Source organism: Fomitiporia mediterranea, assembly GCF_000271605.1.
Source record: "Fomitiporia mediterranea MF3/22 unplaced genomic scaffold FOMMEscaffold_9, whole genome shotgun sequence".
Classification (NCBI taxonomy): Eukaryota; Fungi; Basidiomycota; class Agaricomycetes; order Hymenochaetales; family Hymenochaetaceae; genus Fomitiporia; species Fomitiporia mediterranea.
This window is the reverse complement of record NW_006760394.1, coordinates 1,770,550-1,792,792: the sequence shown is the minus strand read 5'-3', so window position 1 is coordinate 1,792,792 and position 22,243 is coordinate 1,770,550. Positions and strand designations below refer to the sequence as shown.

The window sequence follows — 22,243 nt, the reverse complement described above, 5'->3', positions numbered from 1 at the left end:
GTGTATTCTTTAGGATACAGAGATGTATAGATCCAGCTTGATTAAGAGTCATTGTTGATCTATTTGCAATAGTTACAATTGTAGGAGTTATGTTGTGTACATCTGTTAATTGAAATAGATAAGGAGTAGTATGTATTGATGCACCAGAATCAAGTAAATCCATTGTTTGTGTATAGGATTTCTTGATAGCTATAATTGTATTTGTAAATACATTAGTACATACCCAGGAAGCATATTGTTCGAATTGTTTGTCCTGGTTGCTCAGAATAAGAGTGTAGGCATTATTGTTCATTTCAATGTTGCCTTCCTTTAATTCAACATTGTTTTTGTTTGGGTTTTCAATAATAAATGTGTTTGTTGTGTTTTCCACAGTTTGGTTTGTTTTATACACAATGTTAGCTTGATGTTTGACACAGGCAAGCTTTGTAGCTTCAGTAGAAGGTTTGTAGCATTCTTTAGAGAAATGTCCTGTTTTTCTGTAATTGAAACATTTTACTTTTGTCAGATTGAACAGATTTGGCAGATTGAATTTCCTCTACTTATTAGCTTTATACATTGTATTAGTGTGTGCATTATTCTTTGTCTGATCATTAGAATCTTGTACTTGTTTAGTACAGTAATCATTGTAGGCATTCTACAATACAAGGATTAGTTGCTTCAGTTTGACTTTCTTATGTTCATTAACTGGTTTGCCTTTGTTTTAGGCATTAATAGATTGTATTATTGTATTTACTATGTGTGTATATTGCTCAGGAGTAGCAAGCAATATTACTGCTTTGTATGTAGAGTTGTGTAGTGGATCACTGTTAGCAGACAGAGTTGTGTATGCTTCCTCAAGTCTGTCTAATGTATGTCTGAAATGTTTTACATGGTCTCTACAAATAAACAGTGCTGATTTGTTGATGGCCTTTTTATGTACTGTCTGGGGGTTGAAGCATTCTTCAAGCACTTTCATTAACTGAGGGATAGATGTATCAAAGTGTATATAGTTTGCCAATATTGTATTAGCAATATTATTAACTATGTATGTATGAATGGCCTTAGCCATCTCCCTCTTAGCTTTGTTCTGTGGTTCATCCTTTAGTAAGTGTTTGAAGCATGTAGCTGTAACACTAGAAACAATACAGTAGTGCCACATCTTGTAGTTTGCTTAAGTCTTAAGCATTGTGATGTTTTGACCAAAGTATTTAGGTACATTAGCTAGTTTACAGTGTGTATCTGTATGTGGGGGAACCATGATACAAATGTGTGCAAGTGTATACAAGTAAAGGGTTTAAAGTGTACAGGGGATGTGTGTATGCAGGGAGCTCAAGGCTCATAACCTGTTGAGAGGGAAAACTTAAGGGGGGCATGCATAGACAAGGGGTAAGGTGATGATTGACTGCTCAGTGTCTCTCATCCTTATATTGTATGTATTCTAACTGAGACATTATGAAGTCATTGTCTTGTGGTTTGTCTGTTGATAAACTAATCATCTCATAATATTTGATGTCTTAGAAAGCAGATTATGCAAAGTCATCCTTATAGTCTATATATACTATCTACCTTCATTGTACAATGATTATTCAACAAGTCACTCATTAGCTAGAAAAAGTCAGCTTCCTCAACATAAGTACTTATGAAGTAAAGAGCTGATCAATTGTACAGCAACCGAAATTCTGTAGATGAGGATGAAATACCAATATTGTCAGGTGGACCACAGAAGGAGAAACATAGTACACAGAAGTCATTGCTTCATCACAAAGATACTTCTAAAAATGAAAATTTGACAAAGAAATTCAACGAGTCATATTCTAGAGAATATGAACCTCTTCTTTCAAGAGTCCAATCAAAACTGCAAAAGCTGAGAGAGAGGGGAGAAGCTGACCGAGTAGATCAAGATGCCCTTGAGAAGGGATGCAATATACTTCCATCAGAAACAGATGTCGAACAATTCAATATCACCTGTAAGGAACTCGATAAAGAGCAGACTAAATTAAATTATGCTAAGGAGCACCAACCTGATAAGGTCTCGAGTCTAGAACCTCAGAAGAAATCTGTTGAAGATGATAAAAGCGCACAAGAAGAAAGTATTGACAACACTATAAAGCAACTATGTGAAGTACTCGACCTGCAGAGTGATTGGAGTCAGTCAAACAGTTCCTCTGTTATACAGAGTTACAAACATATCCTTGTGTTCTGGAACGAGAGAAAATTGGAATACCTTGCAAAATCAATCGGATATCTTACTCTGGCCAGAGACCAACAAAGGATTATCTTTGAATTTGCATATTATATAGACAAGCACAATAAAAAGGTACAACATTTCACATCCGGGATCACAGAAATAAAAAGGAAGGTTGAGGACCAAAAATCACTCTAGAAGAAGTCTAAAAAGAGTAAAAGGGTGCTTACTGTAAAAAAGCTAAACAAGACCTTCAGATTATAGAAAGAGAGATTGATAATATAAATGACTTCATGAAAGATTGTTTTGGGCCCTACAACAAAGTTAAAGAGTCTGCACTTAGAAACATTGAAACATTGTGGATGTATAATCAGAAGGGTGTAGCATTTCAATGTTTGAAGGAAGTGGACAGTCACGGTAGTCAGGAGAAGAACACGTCAAAGCGTTCTAATTCTGACCACAAACACAGAGGACATGTGTCAAAGAAATGAGATTATGCATGATAGAAATAGTCAGATGTTGTTGTACTTGTTGTTTTTAGATTTATATGCTAAACAATGAACATAGGTGATAGTATATAATCTACACATCTATACAGTTGCTATGCGATTTCCATATACATGTGTAAAGTAAGACTGCATATATACGTGCTCTATCCGATATCTCGAACTACTAATGCTCATCAGTCTGGATGAGGACGAATAAGAGCTTCTTCCCTTTATAATCTCTCTGTTAATTTGTTTGTAAAATTTTGTGTACCCCCCTATGTAACGATACTGCGTCTCCTAATAATACTTTGGGAGAATTAACATTGCAAATCAACTTGACTGTTACTATGACGATTCTCATCATATTTGATACCTCGGAGGTAAATTATGCAAAGCTATTCTCATGATTTATATGCACTTCCTAGCCACCTTCATTGCACAAAAATCAGCCTCAACTAGTCAACTTGAAAAAAAATAATTGTTATCTCTCTTTCTCAAGACAAATACTTATGGCTCTGGGACGAGGAACTGGTCAGTCAGGGAACAGCTCAAAGTCTGTGGATAAGGAAAGAAAAGTAACATTGTTAGGCGGGGCACAAACGGAGCATCGCAGCGACAGCCGTTCAATCGTCCGTCACAAAGGCTCTTCTGAGGTTAAAGTCGTGAAATCATTGCGAGAGAGGTTCAATGACAAGTACAACAAAGAATATATGCCCTTATATTTGAAAGTCCACCCGAAGTTTGAACAGTTACAAAAGGGGGAAGAAACTGACAGTGGAATTCCAGATAATCTTGAACAAGGATGCAGTATACTTCCGACAGCAGAGGAAATTGGGGATTTCAATACTGCTTGTCAGAAGCTGAGTAAAGTGCAGGGCAAGTTGAAAGATGCTAGGAAGCATAATCCTGACGAGGTCGCAAGCTTAGAATCTGAAAGGCAACTTGCTGAACATGATAAAATATCAAAAGAAAAACATATCGAGAATGCTATGAAACGACTATGTGTAGTAATTAGTCAGCAGAGTAATGAAGAAATCAGTTCACCTGTCAAAGAGGCTTACATACGCGTTATTGTATATTGGAATGAGAGGAAATTGGAATACCTTGCAAAATCAATCGAACTCCTTACAGTGGCCAGAGACAATCAAAGAATCATCTCTGCATTTCCACCTCATTCAGTAGATCAGAAATATCAGATCCAAAATCTCGCAACTCAATTTCAAGCAATATATGAGGAAGTAGAAGGTCAAAGGCAATCTGAGATATCTAGAGAGAGTATAGACTTGCTAAAGAAGGATATACAAGACCTTCGAGATATAGGAAAGCAAATTGACGGTATAAATCAATCTGTGAAGGCGAGTTTCGAACCCTACGAGAAAGCTATAGCAAGTGCAATTGGTGCTACCGAAATATTATGGAAGAATCATCAAAAAGGAGTGAAGTTCGAAGATTTGAAAGATATAGGTAGCGGCCAAGAGAAGAAGGGAACAGAGAATTCTAAGACTCATATACGTTGGGAAGATCCACCAAAGAAATGAAATCATAAGCATTAAGTCAAATAAATAGATGGGATCACTTCTGGAAATCTAGTGTTTATCTACTTGTGTTCAAGAATAGAATACACAAACTATTCTCCGCATTTATCTAAAAAAATCATCGTATGCATAACTCTCTTGACTCTGACGATTGGAGTGTTGGCTTCACAAGCATAATCCGTGTTATTGAAGCCTTCTTTATTCCAATACAATAATTCTGAACATCTACATAATAGAGTCCCAATGGACTTCTATCTACCTGTGTAAGTGAGATACGTACGCATGAACACACATACAACAATCATTTAACCACCTAATCATCAACTCTAAGGCTAAGGAGAAACAACTCCACCCGAATTAACCATAAACGTAAACTCCAATCCAGTCTCATCATCAACTTCCATCCCTCCTTCTCCTCCCGCTCTATTCCTATTATTGTTAGCGCTAAGTCTAGCAGATCGTCGAGCAGCCTTCCGAGCGCGCTTCGCGTCTTTCTTAAGTGTACGTCTACCGAGTGGATTTTGTGATGCTATGTCGTTGGTGGAGGTGGAGGTGTCAGGGTTGTCGTGTACAGATTGATTTTGCGTTCTTTTTAATCGTTTGGAAGGGGGAGTTGGATGAGAGTCGCTGTTGATGTCAATATGTAAGTCGGATCCAGGTTCGACACGCGTTGAGACTGAAGGGGAAGGCGAGCGGGTGCGTTTTCGTGGGATGCGTGGTGTCAAGTCGTCTGATTCCATCTGTACACTTCCGCAATCGGGTCAACGTCCACATCATTTCACTTCACAACATGAAAAGCAAAGAAAACAAGAAGTACTTACACACCATCCCCTCCGTGTACCTCCTCATCTTGCATCTCACAATCAAAGGCACCTGCGTCCGCTTGACTGAACAACCCTCCAAGATCAAAAGCAGGTGCCATCTCATTCACGATCTTCGCACTTCCAACGTCTTCCGCCCCCGGTGCCACCACTCCTCCCTCTCCAACAGAATTAAAACCAAATTTCGCTGCAGTCCCTCCACTAACCATACTCGGTACACTACTCGGATGCACACTCGGCGGTTCCGTAAAATACGGAATCTTATGTGTATTGAAGTCGTGAATGATTTGTCTAGCGGCAGAAAGTACGTCGGGTGTTCCACCTTTGTGTAAACGACCGGTGGAGAGAGCGAGCATGGTGAGGAGTTCGAGAGTTGATGTGAATTGTGGGAGGGAGTAGATTGCTTGGAGTTTGGGGGGTGGGATTTTCGAGAGGATTAGATCGACTGAATTCAAAATCGAGACATATTAGTATATAACAAATGATGGGGTAAGGAGGAAGGAATATAGCGCGTACCGACTGCAATAGGATCCTTCATATCTTCCACTTTAACCGCATTCCGCAGAAGGACGTTCCCACTCTCTTGATCGTCGTCATCGAACACAACACCAGGCGAGTCCAGAACGCGTACACCCCTCTCAACTTGTATAGCCTGCACGTCCTTCGTGAACCCCGCTTCACCACTCACAGCACATACCTTCGCTCTTCTCAGCGAGTTAATCAAGCTACTCTTCCCGACATTTGGGTATCCGACTACGCCTACCGTAATACTTCCCATCCCTGATTTCGTGGAGCGTTTGTAGGATTTTAGGAGGTTGAGTAAGGCAGGGGAGGTTTTGGAGGCAAGGTTAGTGCGTTGTTGTTGTGTTGAAGCGCGGAAGGGGAGAGTAGGTGTTGTGTGGCGGAGGTAGCGCAGCCAGGCTTCTGCGTTCTCTCTAGGGATGAGGTCTAATTAAAAAATAAAAATAATCGTAAAATCAGTAATTAATTTTACTGGAGACTAGCCGCAGGAGGAGAGGAGTACAGAGATGAAGACTCACCAATCTTATTAAGCACAAAAACAAGTCTCTTCCCTTCATGTTCCCTCCTCCTAACTTCCTCCTCAACAAGTCGACTTCGACAACCTTCAGGATCACGAGCGTCCAATACGAGGATGACGATATCGGATTCTTCGATTACTTTGTGTAAAGTACGGATGTATTGTCGTCGGAGTTGTATTTTGTAATTTTGCGCTGCATCCGTTGAAGATGACGGGTCAGAGACGGAGACAGTGTTGTCGTATATTCGACCTGAGGCCTCTGAGGCTTCTGCGAGAGCTGCGAGAGAAGAAAGAGTTGGCTCGGAGGCCATTGGGGAGTCTGGGTCGAGTTTCAGAGCTTGTGCCGAACGCTATTCGAATAGCATTCATTAGCTTTAGAGTCTCAAAAAAGAAGAAGAGTGATGCAGGTAGACCGACCTGAGCAGCTCTTATCTTTTCTACATTCTTCTTCTGCTTGAGGTCGGGCAGTTTGGGTATCCCAGGATCTTTCTTGAGCTCTGTGCAAACCGAGGAATGAGAATACAAAGAAAGGAATCGCCACAAAAATTGAAGACTTACTCGCTTTCGTAGGGAGCTCCTTCTTCGTACGTTCTACACAATCCTTCAACACCAAGGACCAAATAAATCATAATTTAATGAGTTACTCACTATTTCTACCCATGTCGCGGTAGTGGTCAAACTTGACAGGAAGAAGAGAACAAAGAATCAAACCTTGCAAAGGAGACACGGAGATAGACAGGGAAGCACGCGGCGTTCACGAGGCTAAACGTAATCATTTCCAAATATGGCAGTGGGGCTGAAATGCGTGCAAGTAGTATAGTGGACCCTGAGACTCGCGAGACGGCGACCTGACCTGTGTTTAACTGAACACGAACAACACAGCCAGCTACTCTACTTACACCCACTTCATATATGATCAATTTTCTGCCTTCCGTGCGTTCCACTTGATATTAATTAAAATTTACTAGGAATGCTAATGCTGATGCTAATGGCTGCGCGTCTCTCTAATAAGAATAATGCCGTACACCAGCCGATCAATAGATTTCGATGACTCCCCGACAACGGCTCCGCCAGATTGTAGCTCGTCACCGCGGTACAAACGTACAACTACTGCGCAGGACTGCGCTAGAAGAGAAGACGACGGAGAGGGTGGGCGCACTACAGTGGAGGATAGCGAAGATGAAAGTGAGAGCGGTGAAGGCAATGGTGGTTCCTCGTCTGCACACAGCAACAGCGTACAGAAAGCTATGGCCAAACAGACGCGTAAACGCGTCAATCCACCTACTAAACGCCTCGTACTCGACTCGGTGAGCCATTCGAAATCTCTAGTCTTCCTTTCGTATTATGGGACGTGGTAGCTGTCTGGGGCTGTCGTAAATTTGCAATTTGGACGCATTTCTTTAGACGCGTCTCAGACATGCACACGCGTGTCTCCACCCAGTTCTGAATTTACGCCCTCGCTCTGTTCAGCCGTCCCCTGACCGATCCGCTTCAATCCGGTCTTGCTAATGCGTTTACAATGCTTTGTTTAGATCGTTGTGTCACACTGGAAGGATATAAGACCAAATGGTCCGAATGACGAAAGCACCGTGGTAAGTCGAGCCTACCTCCATCGACGCGTTATCTGTATATTGATCGCTAGTAATTTACCCTAATTCTTAGCCTTCGACGTCGCGTGTTCAAGATGTGCCGTCGAGCTCAGCTCAGAGAGAGAAGACTGTATGCGTTCATCTGATATTTTCTATCCCGTTTGTGCTCATCTGACTCCTAGGAGAATATCAAGCCTAGATCCGTCCAGCGGACATACTTAGAGCGAAGAACGATCAAACCAATCAAAGGCCTCCATACCTCAGGACTGAAACGAAAGCGTTCTCCTACGAGGTTAGAAATCGACCGTTCTCGCACTTCGTCTCCTATTCCACCACCCAACGACGATGACGACGGGGATGCAAGTTCGGATTACGATTCGTCGTCCGATGTTCTTCTACTGACCGGCAGACCTTCACGTGCAAGTTCTAGCAGGGATGTCGAAAAGTATTCCTCACCAAGTAGTTCTTCTGTGAGTATTCACCGCATCTCGCATATATATCCTTTAACCCTCATTTTGTCGTATTGAACGTATCTATCTAGCCTCCACCTCCTAACACTAAACCATCGTCTTCTCGTCCTCGCCCAACCCTCCCCGTCTCACATCGCGACAACGAACCAAAGACTAAACCCAGCAAGACTTCCAAAGGATCAGATTTCTACGCTTCCCTATCAAACGCTTACAACTTCGCTCGACAATGTGTGTTGGAGAAAAAGCCGACAACGACGAGACGTCCTGAGAAGAGTCAACCTTCTCGTTCTCAATCAACTCTTTCTCTGCACCCTCTTGAACCGTCTCGATCCATTCAAGTGCAAAGCAAGTCTACCACTCCACAGTTGCAGTCGACTTCTCAGTCATGCCAACCTTCATCCTCATCCTTACCCACACCTCCAGTTGCACACCAACGGTTTGCGTCGAAACCTCGCCAAACATTCGCTTTCGTGTTGATCCCACCTCCTTTGTTTCCCGTCCCTCGGGAACGGTACAGGAGTATCTCAGAGCTTGAGGTGGATGAGGAGGAAGATGTGCATGAAAGGGAGAAAGCGAAAGAGATAAAAGATCGAGAAGTTAGAGAGGAGAGACCAAAGCAAGGTGTTAAGAGAAAACGAGGACGTCCACCTAAACGATCCCCAGACAAACAGTTTAGGGACGTAGCTGAACACTCTGCAACGGAAGAGGAAAGTGAGCAGGAAGAGGAGGTAAAACAGCGAGAGGGATCGAGGCAGGGTATTCTTTTAAAGAGGAAGCCTGGGCGTCCACCTAAACGATCCTTGGAGAGGCAGGCGAAGAAGAAGGAGGAAAAGACTGGGCAGGAAGTCATCTACGTCTCGTCCGATAGCGAAGCGCCCGTAGCTGGTCCGTCGAAACGAGCGCCAACGTCGTCGACTCGTACTTTCAGCCGTTTTCGCAACCATGGTGTCGAAAGAGATGATACGATAGTTGTCAACTCGAGCACACGAGATGACTGTTTTCCTTCGTCTTCGCTCGTGACGAGAAGAACGGGGACAGAGGATGAATCGTCAAGTCCGAAGCCAACTGCAAAAAGGACGAGGAAACGAAAACGCGTCGAACGAGTCATCTCTGAAAGCCCTTCGGATTCAGAATCCGAATTCGATGTCGAAGCTATCGAAGCAGCTTTACTCAACGCCCATCCTGATCGAAGATCGACTCCACCACTTGGACAAATACAATCAATACAGTCTCCTGATCTCTTGCAACCACTATCAACGAAGCCAAAATCAGTAGCTTCCTCAGCATCTGCAACATCAATACCAATTGTACCAGAATGCGCTACCAAGGCTGGGAAGAAACGAAGGACAGAAACCGACAATGACTCGACTACTACCGAGCCCTATTTGGATGAAGTCGCCGACGGAATATCGCCGAATAGGGATATTGAGAAGACGGTCGACAATTCTAGATCAACATTCGAGACTTCTCAACATAATTCTTCGAGTTCTCCTGCGCCGCCTTCGCGTGAAATCGTCGTTCAACACCAGGCGCCAGCAAAGGATGTTCACGATCGCCGTCACCACCACTCTCCATCCATGCGTCAAAGGTCGCCTATGCTCCACCCATCCAGCTCACGGTCTCCTTCGTCGAGGTCAGTCACGCTGACTGAACAGGTTGATCCGTCGTATTCTCCGTCTGACTCTCCAAATACGGACGGAAAGTCTAGAACACTGCGAGTTGGAGCGCCTACGAAAGTTGCTGGCATCAACAGCCATCATGAAATGGACGACGATCTTGAAGAAGAGGAAGAAGACAGGGATGACAAGGACGATGAACTCGGACTTGAAAGTGAAGACGAGGTAGACGACGTCTGTCATTACTGTCGATCGCGCAACGTCTACGCCAAGATGAAATGCACAAACATGAAGGCTAACGGCGTTTGTCCGCTACATTACTGTCATCGATGCTGTGCCAAGTTGTAAGCCTTCTTCACTATCTCTCCCCTCCCTCCCTCTATCCTTTCTTTTCGTCCCGTCGTTCCGGCTATTCTGCTTTAATATCTTACACAACACATCTACCACACCACATACAGCTTTCCCAAAATCCACTTCGACCCCTTCTCAGGAACCTTCGTCTGTCCATCATGCGACGATACCTGTTCCTGCAAATTCTGCTGTCGACGCCGTCGTGTTCCCGAACCGCGTAAGCCGCCTCAAGCAAGACTTAAATATTACGAACTAGGACCTCCCTTACTCCTCTCTGCTCAAGAAACGCGCCGAGAAGAACGTCGTAAACAGCTCAAAGCGGCTGGGAGACCTGACCTTGCGAAGCTCGTGGGGCAGAATCAACAGATTAAGAGGAGACCGCGTCCGAAGATAAAGGTTCATGAGGCTGGCGATGGGCGTGATGGGGAGAAAGGGAGAAGGAAGGTGGATATTGGTGAGGATGCTGAGGAGTGGTTCAAGCAACGACGTTTGGAACGCGCAAAGCAGTTCAGTGGAAAGACAACAACGACAAACGATAATTCTGTTGGACGTGCATTCGTTGGTTCTTGGTCACGTGCATGGGGACCTGCTCCAGGTGTCATACACGAAATGGACGGCGTTGACGTTGACGTTCATGCGGTCAATGGTATGGGTAAGGGAAAGGCGAAGTGTGTGGACCAAGGGCGAAGGCTATACGCTGGTGATCCCAAGGGGTTGTTCCGACCTTTCGTATGTGCAGACGACGTCGTCTTCACGAAGTCCGAATCCAAGCCCAAGCCCGACGAATCGTTGACGAAACAATCTCCTGTACGAAGCCTAAATCCTCCACCCTCCGAAGTTATACACGATTCGATTATCGTCACCTCCGGTCCGCGAAAGAAAAGACGACGCGTCGGGAATCCAATCACCCCGATCGATTCGATCACAATTCCGCAGTTTACGATTAATCACCAGGAAACTAGTGCGACAGCTTTATCCAGCACTGATTTGTCCTCGCAGCCAACTCCGGATGACTTCCTCGGACCTCCAGAAATTGTTGACGGTGATGGCGACGGCGACAACACGAACGCATACTTACGTTACCCTAGAATCGTTAATGACCCGATGTTAAGTGGGGTCGGAGACACTTCTGATGGACTAGGTTACGGGCCTACGCCTGTATCTGGGTTTTGGAATGAGAATGGGATTGAAATGGCTGATGGTAACATCAAGGAGATGAACGCGTATGCGCCGGACTGGGACAGTCTCGGTCCAACCACTAATAAGAAGGCGGAGCCGTCTACGACGTTATTTGGCGATGGAGAGGCTGAACCGGAGTTCTCTTACGACGGTGTATACGACGAGTACGCTGCTGCTCTAGGCATCACCAGAGAAGGCGAGTCGATGTTCAATCGCGAGCGACGGGTCTCTCAAGAACTTCCTGTCATTAAGATGGGCGGAGGATCAACAACGACGAACGCATCGCGTGACGGACCCTCAAAAGCGTCGGGTACTCCAGCTGACGTCGCCTCTATCGTTGATCCAGCCCTTCTCGCACAATCACAACAACAACAATCTACCTCCCACCCTACCTCATCCCATTCGCGTGCAAATTCAAACTCCTCTCCCACCTCACCTTCTGAGCCGGATCCTTCCCGATTCCTCACTGTGCATGCACTCTCTTCCACGGATTTCATCTCCGCACCTATGATCTATGGCATACCCTCTTCTACTGGCCTTTCCCTAGATGACCTCGAGCGTACTGTACGCGAGGCTGTCAGCACTGTTGGCACTGGTGCAGACGGATGTGAATGACGAGCCGGAGGAGCGACTGTAAGGAGGGATTGAGAATGTTATGTTTATTTCTTCAGCATTTGTTTTCCCTTTCTGCTGTTCCTATAGTCGATTTCGACCAAATGCTATCTCTTTTTTTATTAATGTCATTATTCTCCATTTCTCTTCCACCCTCTCTTTCTTTCGTTCTATCATTTCGCTTTCATATTTTATTCTCTTATGAAATCAATCAACAGGATACAATGTATTACTATTACTAATATTTACTATTAATAATGTCTGAAGCCACTGTTTTATTTGCTTCTCTTCTTTACTCTTATTTTTTTTACGTTCTGCATTGTGTAAAGTTAATACTTCAGTTTGCTCTGTTTTATCTTTTCCCACTTAATTTTCCCTAGTTCTACATTCATAAAGGCGAGTGCTTAATGTAATCTTTACTTACATGCTTGGTCACAATCAGTTGACACCCTGTCAACTTCCCTTGTCCATAGCAGTTGACCAGGATATTTAAGCTCCTCTTCCTATTTTGCAAGGTTTTCTTTCACATGAAAGTGTAGAGTCTGTCAGATTACTGCAGACAACCAACGACTATAAATTAGAACGCGTTAGAAAGCAAAACGCAGGAGAGAAGGAAACATTAATGTGGGTAAGTACAAGAGGAGATACTCGAAAGGAAATGAAGAAAGGAATGAGTCAAGTCAGCGTGTATCATATTACACGGAGGGCAAAGCAAAACTACTGTCTAAGCAACCAGGCTTTATATACAACGCAACATCCACTACAAACAACCAAGGGTTTTTTTTTCGTTTTCACGCGAATTGTGCAAGGGTGTTATACGAATATCGATATCAACAACGTCCAGATCAAGCCAAAGCGTATATCACCACCTTCTGACACCATCTCACTATCAGCCTACTTGGGTAAGTGACCGATTAACAGTATTAGCGCGGAGGGTTGGAAGGGTAATTACTCCTGTGCGGAATTCCGTTTCCGCAAACCGAACCTCCGCTTTTTCTTCTCGACGCTACTCCTCTCGCTCGTAGCGCTAGCCGTCGAGTTAACGCTCACCCCAGAATCGTGACGTGCCAACGGAGGTTGTGCTATTCCGCTCGCACCCAAACTATCTTTCCTAGCACTACCAGTGCCATTTCGGTTTTGGTTAAAGTCGGAGGAATTCGAACGGGATGGCGTGATCGGCTGAGGCTTGGAGGAGGAAGAGCCTTCGATGTTCTCAGCTGTTGAGAAACTCCCTGCGTTCATAGCTTTGATGAACCCTCGTTGGGTAGCATCGACGTAGTCCTCGAGCGTGTATCGCGAGGTTGTTTTAACCGAGACGCCTTTGTCGGAAATATGGAGGCCTCGATTTTTTAGGCTTTTATTTTGGTTTCAATATGCGGAAAACGGACGGATATTTAGATGGAGAGTTAAGGGAAGTAAGATCGCCCAGTGAATTCGGGAAGGAAGACATGCATATGATTTTTGGGGGTGGATATCGAGTCGGATCAGCATAACAGGTGGAGGCGCATATGGCAATGATCATCGGTTAGAAAACCCAGCACATGCACATCAAAAATGGATGAGACGTACGATTCCTTCGTCGCAGTGACAGTCGACGAAATCTGTTCCGCAATGAACTTGACAGCCAGAATCGCTCCAACGAACGCCGCTGCTGTCTACGCGTCGACAAGCCCGCCACACATCGTCATCATATACGTCACCAGACCACCGATACAGTGACCCATGTAGGCCATAGATCCCATAGGGCAAATGGGACACCAGAAATGATGCGTTACAGAGTGATAGGGAGAATAAGAATCGTGTGAGCGACGTAAGCATGCGTTCGGCTAGATGTGACGAGTATGGCATACCAGAGTGAAGACAAATAGGTCAAACCTGGTGACGACATTTTCCAGGTTAACTACCTGCCTCAATCTATGCGAGAAAAAAATATGCACGCACCAGGTAGCCATTTCTTACTACACACACACAAAAAAATATTTTTGGAGAATTCAAAATTCGTCAAGGCTTAACGGGGCCAGGACGCCACGAATAGGATGTCAATAGTAGCAGACTACGTGTCTGCCGACCGCAACTCGAGAATATTTGACGAGAAGTGTGCGTATGCAGTAAGTATACAAGAAACGGAGGACGGTATTTGAGTGGAGATGGTGGAAAGAGGAATAGGGATGTGCATGATGGATACATCGAATTCGAGTGAGGAGTCGGATATGTGCCTGATTGAGACAGCTGCTGGCACCCGGTCGATCAATCCCTCCGTCCTCGCTTAATCGTCACCACTCTTTTCATCCTACCTGCCTAACTATCGGTGCCGTCTACATGGTTACTTCTATGCAACCAAAATTACCAAAGTCCGAACGAAGCATCGTCTTTACTACACCACCTTCTTATTTATCCCTCTTTTTCTACGGTTTCGTGTGCAACCAGGTTTCATCACGGAATCAGACCATGCAGCGCCCTAAAAAGTGAAAAGTGACAGCGTCTGATCTCAACTCGAATAACAGGGTAGCCCACAATCAGCGTCTCGAAATGAATGCAGACTCTCTGTGAATCAAACGCTGCTATGGTGATCCGTACTGTCTTCGGCAGGGATCAAGTGTCTTGGCGCTCCGTTGTGAAGCCGTAAACCGGCCTATTCCTCATTCCTCTCTCCCACAGTCGTACCCACGTGTACCTCTACATGGATTGAAACGTGTAAAGTAAATTTCCCATAATTCAATTTGTCTGCATAGACCTTTCACCTTTCTCAGTCGGCCCACACCTCTTCAGTTTAAGTATTTATTATAACGGATATCGGCACCTGACATAGAGCACAGGCAATAAAGCTTCTAAGTAAGAAATGGTTATAGACTGAGCAAATTCGAGGAGTGGTTCATCACTGTAATGCCAAACAGAAATCCGAAACTGGAGTAGCAGAGATGAACTTGATGCAGATGCTCGAGAGTGTGCACCACAAAGGTGAGTCCCCCAGACTGATACACTAACACTCCAGCTCGCTGGAGAAGATGCACACATCAGTCATTAGAGAAGCTTACAAAAGTATTTATCTGTGAGTAACAATTCAATATTACTGGCCCATACCACGTTTCGACCTAGCCTCTCCCATGAATCTTCTGAAAACCCTAGGACCCGTTCAGTGCACCTGTACCTGAGATACAACCTGCCATATATGAGGAAATATTATTCAGAAAATCATGATCTCAGGCCATCTGTCTACCAAAAATAGAAAAAACGAGTCAGATCTATTTTCCGAGTTGAGACTAGCCCTGTCAGTATCTCTCCTATAAAACAACAACACGAGTTTAAAATCTTTTAGAAATAGCCAAAATAACCCACTTACACAGCCTAATAGTATTCCACCCTCAAGGGGGAAAAATTCTAAAGTGGTACTTGTCCATTGGCAAATGTGAGGGTGAGAATAGTACACCGTGAGAACATTATCCCATTGCTAGTGCTTGATATCAACCGATTGCCATCACGTTACACAAGATTGAGTTCGCTGCGAGATTGTGCTACTGAACATTCTCTTAACTTGATCCGGCGAAATTAATCCCTTACAAGGATACGCTCGTTTTCTCACACCCCCGACAGAGCATATCAGCAGTCCGCGTCACCTGTCAAGTTCATAAATCCATATAATCAACAGAATCTCATTCCGTCCGGAATGTTTTCCCCCCACACCCTCTCCTCCAATGTTAAACCGGACTTTTAACTATGGATACGCTCACTCATTCTTCGCCCGCCTGGGGGATGGAGACATTGACCCACGTGAAGTACCATTGATTGTCTCTGAATCAGTCACAATACAATGCTTCAACGTGGCACAGTTCATCCTCTTAGTTTACAATGCTCGTTCGTACTCAGACCCAGACTTCTTTGACAAGATATTTCTAACAGAAATGTAATTAAAGTTATATCTATGGATAAGGAGGTATAGAGACCGTTTACATTATCTCGCTGACATCCGCTAAGCTGTGACCTTGCAGATAAAATTCTTCTGGGTGGGTGAGCTTAATGTTCACTTATAAACTCCCGATAATTCATGAGTGGCATCAAAGTCGAAATGGCGCAGTCTTATTAGTCTGATATATTTTGCGGTGAGAACTCTGCAGGTACATTTCGTCTACATTATTCAGACATTAATGTTTAGAATCACTACATCGGACTTCTTGGAGTAATCAGTCTTATAGTAGGTAAACAATGAGTCGTTTGTCATTTTTACCGGACTGTAGGAAGGTCTGACACTAGTATGTTCCTCTAGAAGGCAGCTATAATCACAGTCTCCTGAGGTAAATAACCAATATTATCGTCATGACTGCTTACTTATATTGAATCCGAACATGTGTCGCGTGAAGCTGTGTGTTTTCTCTCCCGGCTATTCATACTTCGTTCTGATGTGTAGGTTAGGTCGAGCAACTTTATGGATTGCTAAATTATGCAGTGAGCGAACCACTGTCCTTCATCATAATTACACCTAATCGCAGTACTAGATACGGTCACAATTACCCTTGTAGACTGTGAGTAATACGTTTAATGTTCAAAATAGAATAGTATCCAAACAATTGATTCATAGACATTCTCCAAATTCGAGTATTGGCACTTTATCAGCAAAGTAGGTATATTGTCCCACAGCGCGATTTCTCTTTTCTAATTTTGACAGGCAGAAGACTGTCAATCTGCCTAAAGGCACTTCTCATCGTCAGTGCAGGCATATATCTCAGCCTCATTATTTACCGCACTTTGTTTGAAGAAGGTAAGGCTGTCAATCGACTTTCCATTACGATTAAGAATATATTGAGTTATAGTGTGGTTTAGTTGATATTGGCCATCTTGCACGAGACGTCAATGTTTGCGGAATTAGAAGAAGTTCTCCAGAGTTACTAGCAGTCATATTATGGTGGGCATATGCTTGCTCTTCCGTTGTCTTTCTAATGTAACGCAGGGCTTCTCCTTTGACGTATGGGTTGATTTTACAGCTCCTGGCTATTGGCAAGGCTGCAGAGTACTGGAGAATGTCATCCGGTTTCAAAGGTTTCGATCTTGTCAGAGTTATTATTCAAGACCAGGTTATGTATTATACCTTGTAAGTGTAACATTTATGCACAATATCTAACTCAGATTGTTGTAGTGTTATATTTTGTTGCGTGCTACAGATCGTGGAAATTCGAGTTACGAAAAGCAACCCTTTTGTTGCTTCTCTCCTTGCTGCAGCTGGGAGTCCAACCATACTCTGTGTCCTCGGCAGCCACCTTCTGATCAACCTAAAGGAAGCAGGCGAGAGAGGGTTAAGCGAAGGAACCGTGTACAGGCTGGAGATCATCAGCAATATTGAATTTGGAGAAGGTACTTCGCAATGTTGTCCTCTCTGCATTTGATGCAACCAACTATTTTCAGGTGTCCCAGTTGCAGGTTCGACAAGAGAATGCGCGTTGAATTCATGAAGATTCCTGCTTTCTTCCTATTCTCATTTCAACCGGAAACCTGTGAGCGGATACGGCATATGGATACATCGAGGTCTATTACCTATTGACAGATGAAGGCATTTTCCCTCTTCCTGGACCTCGCATGGCGATATCTAGAAATTTAGTACTACAAGTAGTAACAATGCTGTGTGGATGTTCGGAATAATGCTAGCTTGTTTGTGCTCGTTGAAGACACTCGCTTCTTTTGAGATAAATACTGTACTCTCTTGATCCAAGATATTCGTTGAATAGTTCTGTACAATAATTTGTGCGAATATAGTCTAAGTTTTTGTGTCAATGAAACAAGGTGCAAGACGTTGGGAGGCTGCGGGAAAAGCACACATTCACACGATCTTCCACCGCCACAATTGGAAATGTGGAATTTGTTATTTGTAGTAGGACACTCAACTTACACTAGTGTAATGATACATGTATAACTGATTGATGTGGCTGGAACGTATTGGATGCGTACACACGCCACAGTGTATTTATGTGCATGTCTAGGGCTAGACCTATGAAAAATGTGTCTCTTCAGAATCTCTTGTAGTTGAGGCCTTGAGAGTAAGCTGTTCTTCTATTCCTAACGAGATGATCCGGCTGGCAGACTATTAGGTGAACAATAAGGTGCATCACAGTGCCTCAACAGGCAAGGGTTTCTAAGTGCCATATTTGAATCGACAGGCTATAGGTGACGAATCTTGCATTTAAGACAATGATTATCTATTTCTGTACAGTACTGTTCTGCTTCTGCACAACGGTAGCATCTAGTATCTACCACACCTTGGTAATTATGTCCATCTATTTCCCATGCAATGTCATTTTCACAATTCATGACTGTAAAACACTATGTCATTAACTTGATCCGGCCAGATCGTACAAGAGCTGGAACATTGTCATCCCGTGTTTCAGTGAGTCAGACAAAGTATAGGATCGGTTTGTGTTCATAACAGGTATAAAAAGAATCCTAGTCAGGATGGATGTTAACATGCATCTTTCTTCCGATGTCAAACTATTCTGTTGGCTACAGACATGCCTATTCCTATTCATTCTTCGCGCACTCTGAAGTGGTAGACGTTGATCCTACAGTAGTGCGATCGGCTGTCTCCGGGTTTATTTCGGCACAATACTTCAGCGTGGCTCTGCTAACCATCATGGTCTACAACTCTTGTTTGTGCTTCTGTCTCTTGAGATATAATAGTACTCATAGAAGGCGCAACTCAAGTTACAACGATGGATAAAGAGGTATTAAAGTGGTGCGATCTTTTGTCAACTTGGAGGAACTGCTGACTGTGTCCCTCCAGATACAATACTTTTGGGTAAGTTCAATCCATTTGTCTTAGTCCGCTGCCTGTAACTTGTTAATTGTGACGAAGTCCAGGCCATGCACCCATATTAGTCTGGTGTATTTTGCAGTAAGAGCTATAATGTATATGGTGTCTAAGCTCATTCTATTCTGATGTTCAGAATCACTACGCTGGACTACTAAGTGCTATTTGCTACGTGATCAGTAAGTGAGCTTTCTTGCGTTCCACCGATTTGCAAAACTAGTTGATAACAGTATACTATTCAAGATAGTGGCTTTGTACAGAATGTGTTAAGGTACAAACAATAATATTGTCAACAATGTATACTAACTGCGAATCTAAATTTGTTTCACACAAAGCTGTGTGTTTTTTCTGTTCTGAATGTCTGGCATTCTAATTGACTAAATATTAGGCCGTATAACAACATGGACTAGTAATATCTGTGGTGAGCTATCCGCTATTATTAGCCATTAATCAATATAACCCAGATGCCAGATCTGATTACAACAACCCTCATAGACTGTAAGCAAGACTTCTAAAGCAATAGGTATGAATTGTGGGATTTCAACTTATTTGTAGATATTCTCCAAATTCGAGTATTGGCACTATATGAACAGAGTAAGTACATTTGTATTTTGAATGAGATATTAACTTATTTTTTGAAGGTAGAGGGCTTTCAATTTTCCTTAAAATGTTTTTTGGCATAGAAGCGGTAAATGGCCTTGGTCTTCTTATTTGTAATACAATTCTTCAAGACAGTTCAGTTACCAATTGTGCTTTCATTTTGAGTATAGACAAGGCTAAAATATAGGATGGTTTAGTCACTATAGGTCACCTTTCACAGATCATTAAAGTCTGTGGACCCAGCAGAGATTCCTCCGATATGCTAGGAGTAATGTGGTGGTGATTAATATATTTACTAGTACTTATCTTGGCTCCCTCTGACATAACGAAGGGCTGTTCCTCTCGCATATGGGACAATCTTATTTTGCCTGGCCCTCTTCAAGGCAGCAGAGTACTGGAGAATGTCGTCCGGTTTTAAAGGTCTCCAGCTTGTTAGAGTCCTCATTGAAGACCAGATTATATACTATGCCTTGTAAGTCGAGTACTCGTGAACAAGTTAGCACCTCACTTGAGTTCTTCTAGTGTGATGCTTTCATGCATAATAAACATAGTGGATATTCGGGCCTTTGATAACGATCCATTTGGTGCATTCGTTCTAACCGCGAATGGCAGTCCAATTCTTCTATGTGTACTCGGAAGCCACCTTCTGATCAATCTGAAAGAAGCGGGCCAGAGAGGAGTTAACGAAGGAACCAGCTACAGGTCGGGGAACAACAGCGGCATCGAATTTGGTGGAGTTACTTCCTATCGTTGTTTTCTCTAGACTCGACTTGCTGATCCTTCATGCCCATTCCAATAGCAGATTCAAACGAAGAAAGCACGTTGAGTGTTTAACAGACATTGCTCATCTTTTATCAGGATGTCAATTGGAGGCGAAATTCTAATTTACAACGGAACCTTATATTCTACATTACCTTAAGTTTGCTGTATTTTACTTTGTTTGTTATCAATTAATCTACACCTCGAAATACGCTTATGCAAGAGAAGGAACGATGTTCATGACCGAACTGGACATGAAGAAGCCACTTGCGGATCAGCTTGTGTGTGTCGCCTAGATTGTCCTTCCTGGAAGAAATCGCAAGCAACCGACGAACATCGTCGCAAAATCACTGGGACGATATCAGAACCACCATTCAGGCCCGAGAATTTCGGACATCTTACCTGAACAGCGTATTGCATGTTCAAGTGTACGTTCACCCAAGTGTACCTGTCTGTTGATGTCGTATTTAGCATCTGATCAGCAACAAGCCGTAGAGGCCTTAATGGAGTGCGACTGGTTGCTCCAAGCATAATAATGAAGCGTTGACTGTCTAAAGGGAACGCGCGTTCCTTGTCAATAGTTCCGAGGTATGCAACCTTTCTTCCACATCTTTCCGGCCAATGCACAATAAATAAGACATCGACATCCACAATCGATGCTCAGATCATAGAGCCATCAGCAGCATCCTTCATCGAATGCGTAGATGATCCATCTGATTTCTCTACCTCTCCATCCGTCTTCGGCGGCTGTTCTTGCTTACTTTGATTTCTGGGGCGCGAACTTTGATTTTTCCCCTTGCTCTTGTTGGCTGAACTGAATTTAGAAGGACGCCGCTGTTGGTCTGAGGTGTACAATTGGCGTCTACTTGGTGGGAGTGATTCGTAGTTTCCACCGCCAAACATCATGCTGCGAATAACGAGCGAGTTATTGATATAATTGTCATAGGACATTGACAAGAACTTACTGGAAAAGAGCCATTATTGTCCACGTGCGGTTATCTGCCTCGCGGAAGACGAGTGAGCGTGGGCTGTAGAACACCTACAAATAAAGCAAACAGTTAACAGGATCTTCCACCGAATTTCTAAATATTCCTTACTTCATCGTCAACTTCGTGGCTTTTTCGTGGCAGACAATGCAAGAACTTCCAATCACGTTTTGCTCCTTCGCAAAGTTTTTCTGTAACTTGGTAGCCCTGGAAGTCCTTGACCCGCTGCTCATATTCTGCTTCCTGACCCATACTGATCCACGTATCTGTGACAACGACGTCTGCGCCCTGAACAGCTTCACGTGGGTCTTCCGTCCAAGTAATCGACTTATCGCACCCCAGTTCAACTACTTTGTCCCAGACCGGTGGTGGTGCACGATATCGAGGGTTCGGGGGAGACGCGACTTGGAGTTTATGCCCGAGTCGCGGATAGGTGACAAGCATGTCGTGCAATACATTTGCGCTATCGCCGACATAAGCGACTGTTAAATTACGAATTCTCCCGTGGTTCCGCGGGATGTGATACTGAGCAGCGGCAGTATCAATAGCATTGGACTTGGCATTACCCATCAATGGCTGAGTTGGGGTCATTGTTGTTGGGCTTTGTCCTGGGTCCTCAGGTGCGGGTGGAGGAGGAGCTAATTTAGAAGCACGGATTGGTTCTTCTTGGAGCGACTTTTCCCCGTAAAGGGTCTGAAGGTCTGCAAGAACTTGTGTCGGATGCCAATAAGCCGAAAGAGCATTGATTACTGGTACCTCGGCATATTTCGCGAGTTCCTGTAAAAGAATACAATCAGCATGACGGAGAATTTCTTTCTTTCTTTTCACCCAGCAAATTATACGAACCTCGATCTCACTGTGCTCGCCGACGCGTGCAAAAATACCTTGGCACATCCCGCTCAACACTCTTGCGGTATCCCGTGCGTTCTCGTTGACACCCAACTGAATATCGTCCTTGCCCAGAAAAATTGCCTGCCCACCAAGTAACCGTGCAGCAGTCTCCGCTGAAACGCGTGTGCGAGTGCTGCGTTTAGAAAATAACAATGCGATGCTCATATTACGCAATGATTGAGGTGGTGGACCGTGATTTGCCGCGTTTGGTGTATCGAACGACATCTGCCAGACCATTTCTCGCGTAGGTAACTTGGTAGGAGGGAGAACGCGTTTGGAGGTCTTCTTTAGCCAGCGGGCCATCGCGATTATCTCGTTAATTTGTCGAGGCTCGAGGTCCGCCAGGGACATGA

At 43.9% G+C, this 22,243-nt stretch overlaps 5 protein-coding genes across 5 annotated transcripts; 2 read left to right on the top strand and 3 right to left on the bottom strand.

Moving 5' to 3' along the window:
• Nucleotides 1-3,161: 3,161 nt before the first annotated feature.
• On the top strand, nucleotides 3,162-4,190 carry FOMMEDRAFT_30552 (uncharacterized protein; the record flags this gene model as incomplete). Its single annotated transcript, XM_007269264.1, has 1 exon — nucleotides 3,162-4,190. One exon carries the CDS (start codon nucleotides 3,162-3,164, stop codon nucleotides 4,188-4,190), a length of 1,029 nt encoding a protein of 342 aa, XP_007269326.1.
• A 329-nt stretch (nucleotides 4,191-4,519) lies between these two features.
• On the bottom strand, nucleotides 4,520-6,708 carry FOMMEDRAFT_159288 (uncharacterized protein; the record flags this gene model as incomplete). The annotated part of the gene is made up of 7 exons (XM_007269263.1): nucleotides 4,520-4,934; nucleotides 5,009-5,453; nucleotides 5,525-5,956; nucleotides 6,049-6,397; nucleotides 6,465-6,544; nucleotides 6,606-6,638; nucleotides 6,696-6,708. The coding sequence occupies 7 exons, from the start codon at nucleotides 6,706-6,708 to the stop codon at nucleotides 4,520-4,522; spliced, it is 1,767 nt and encodes a 588-aa protein (XP_007269325.1).
• Nucleotides 6,709-7,063: 355 nt separating this feature from the next.
• Nucleotides 7,064-11,867, top strand: FOMMEDRAFT_159287 (uncharacterized protein; the record flags this gene model as incomplete). Its single annotated transcript, XM_007269262.1, has 6 exons — nucleotides 7,064-7,354; nucleotides 7,580-7,639; nucleotides 7,710-7,766; nucleotides 7,819-8,106; nucleotides 8,178-10,066; nucleotides 10,181-11,867. 6 exons carry the CDS (start codon nucleotides 7,064-7,066, stop codon nucleotides 11,865-11,867), a joined length of 4,272 nt encoding a protein of 1,423 aa, XP_007269324.1.
• Nucleotides 11,868-13,010: 1,143 nt separating this feature from the next.
• Nucleotides 13,011-13,519, bottom strand: FOMMEDRAFT_47198 (uncharacterized protein; the record flags this gene model as incomplete). The annotated part of the gene is made up of 2 exons (XM_007269261.1): nucleotides 13,011-13,218; nucleotides 13,434-13,519. Coding segments are annotated over 2 exons (294 nt in total), but the record flags the coding sequence as incomplete, so codon positions are not given.
• Nucleotides 13,520-20,673: 7,154 nt separating this feature from the next.
• Nucleotides 20,674-22,241, bottom strand: FOMMEDRAFT_30548 (ornithine carbamoyltransferase; the record flags this gene model as incomplete). The annotated part of the gene is made up of 4 exons (XM_007269260.1): nucleotides 20,674-20,920; nucleotides 20,979-21,052; nucleotides 21,111-21,776; nucleotides 21,846-22,241. 4 exons carry the CDS (start codon nucleotides 22,239-22,241, stop codon nucleotides 20,674-20,676), a joined length of 1,383 nt encoding a protein of 460 aa, XP_007269322.1.
• Nucleotides 22,242-22,243: the final 2 nt, after the last annotated feature.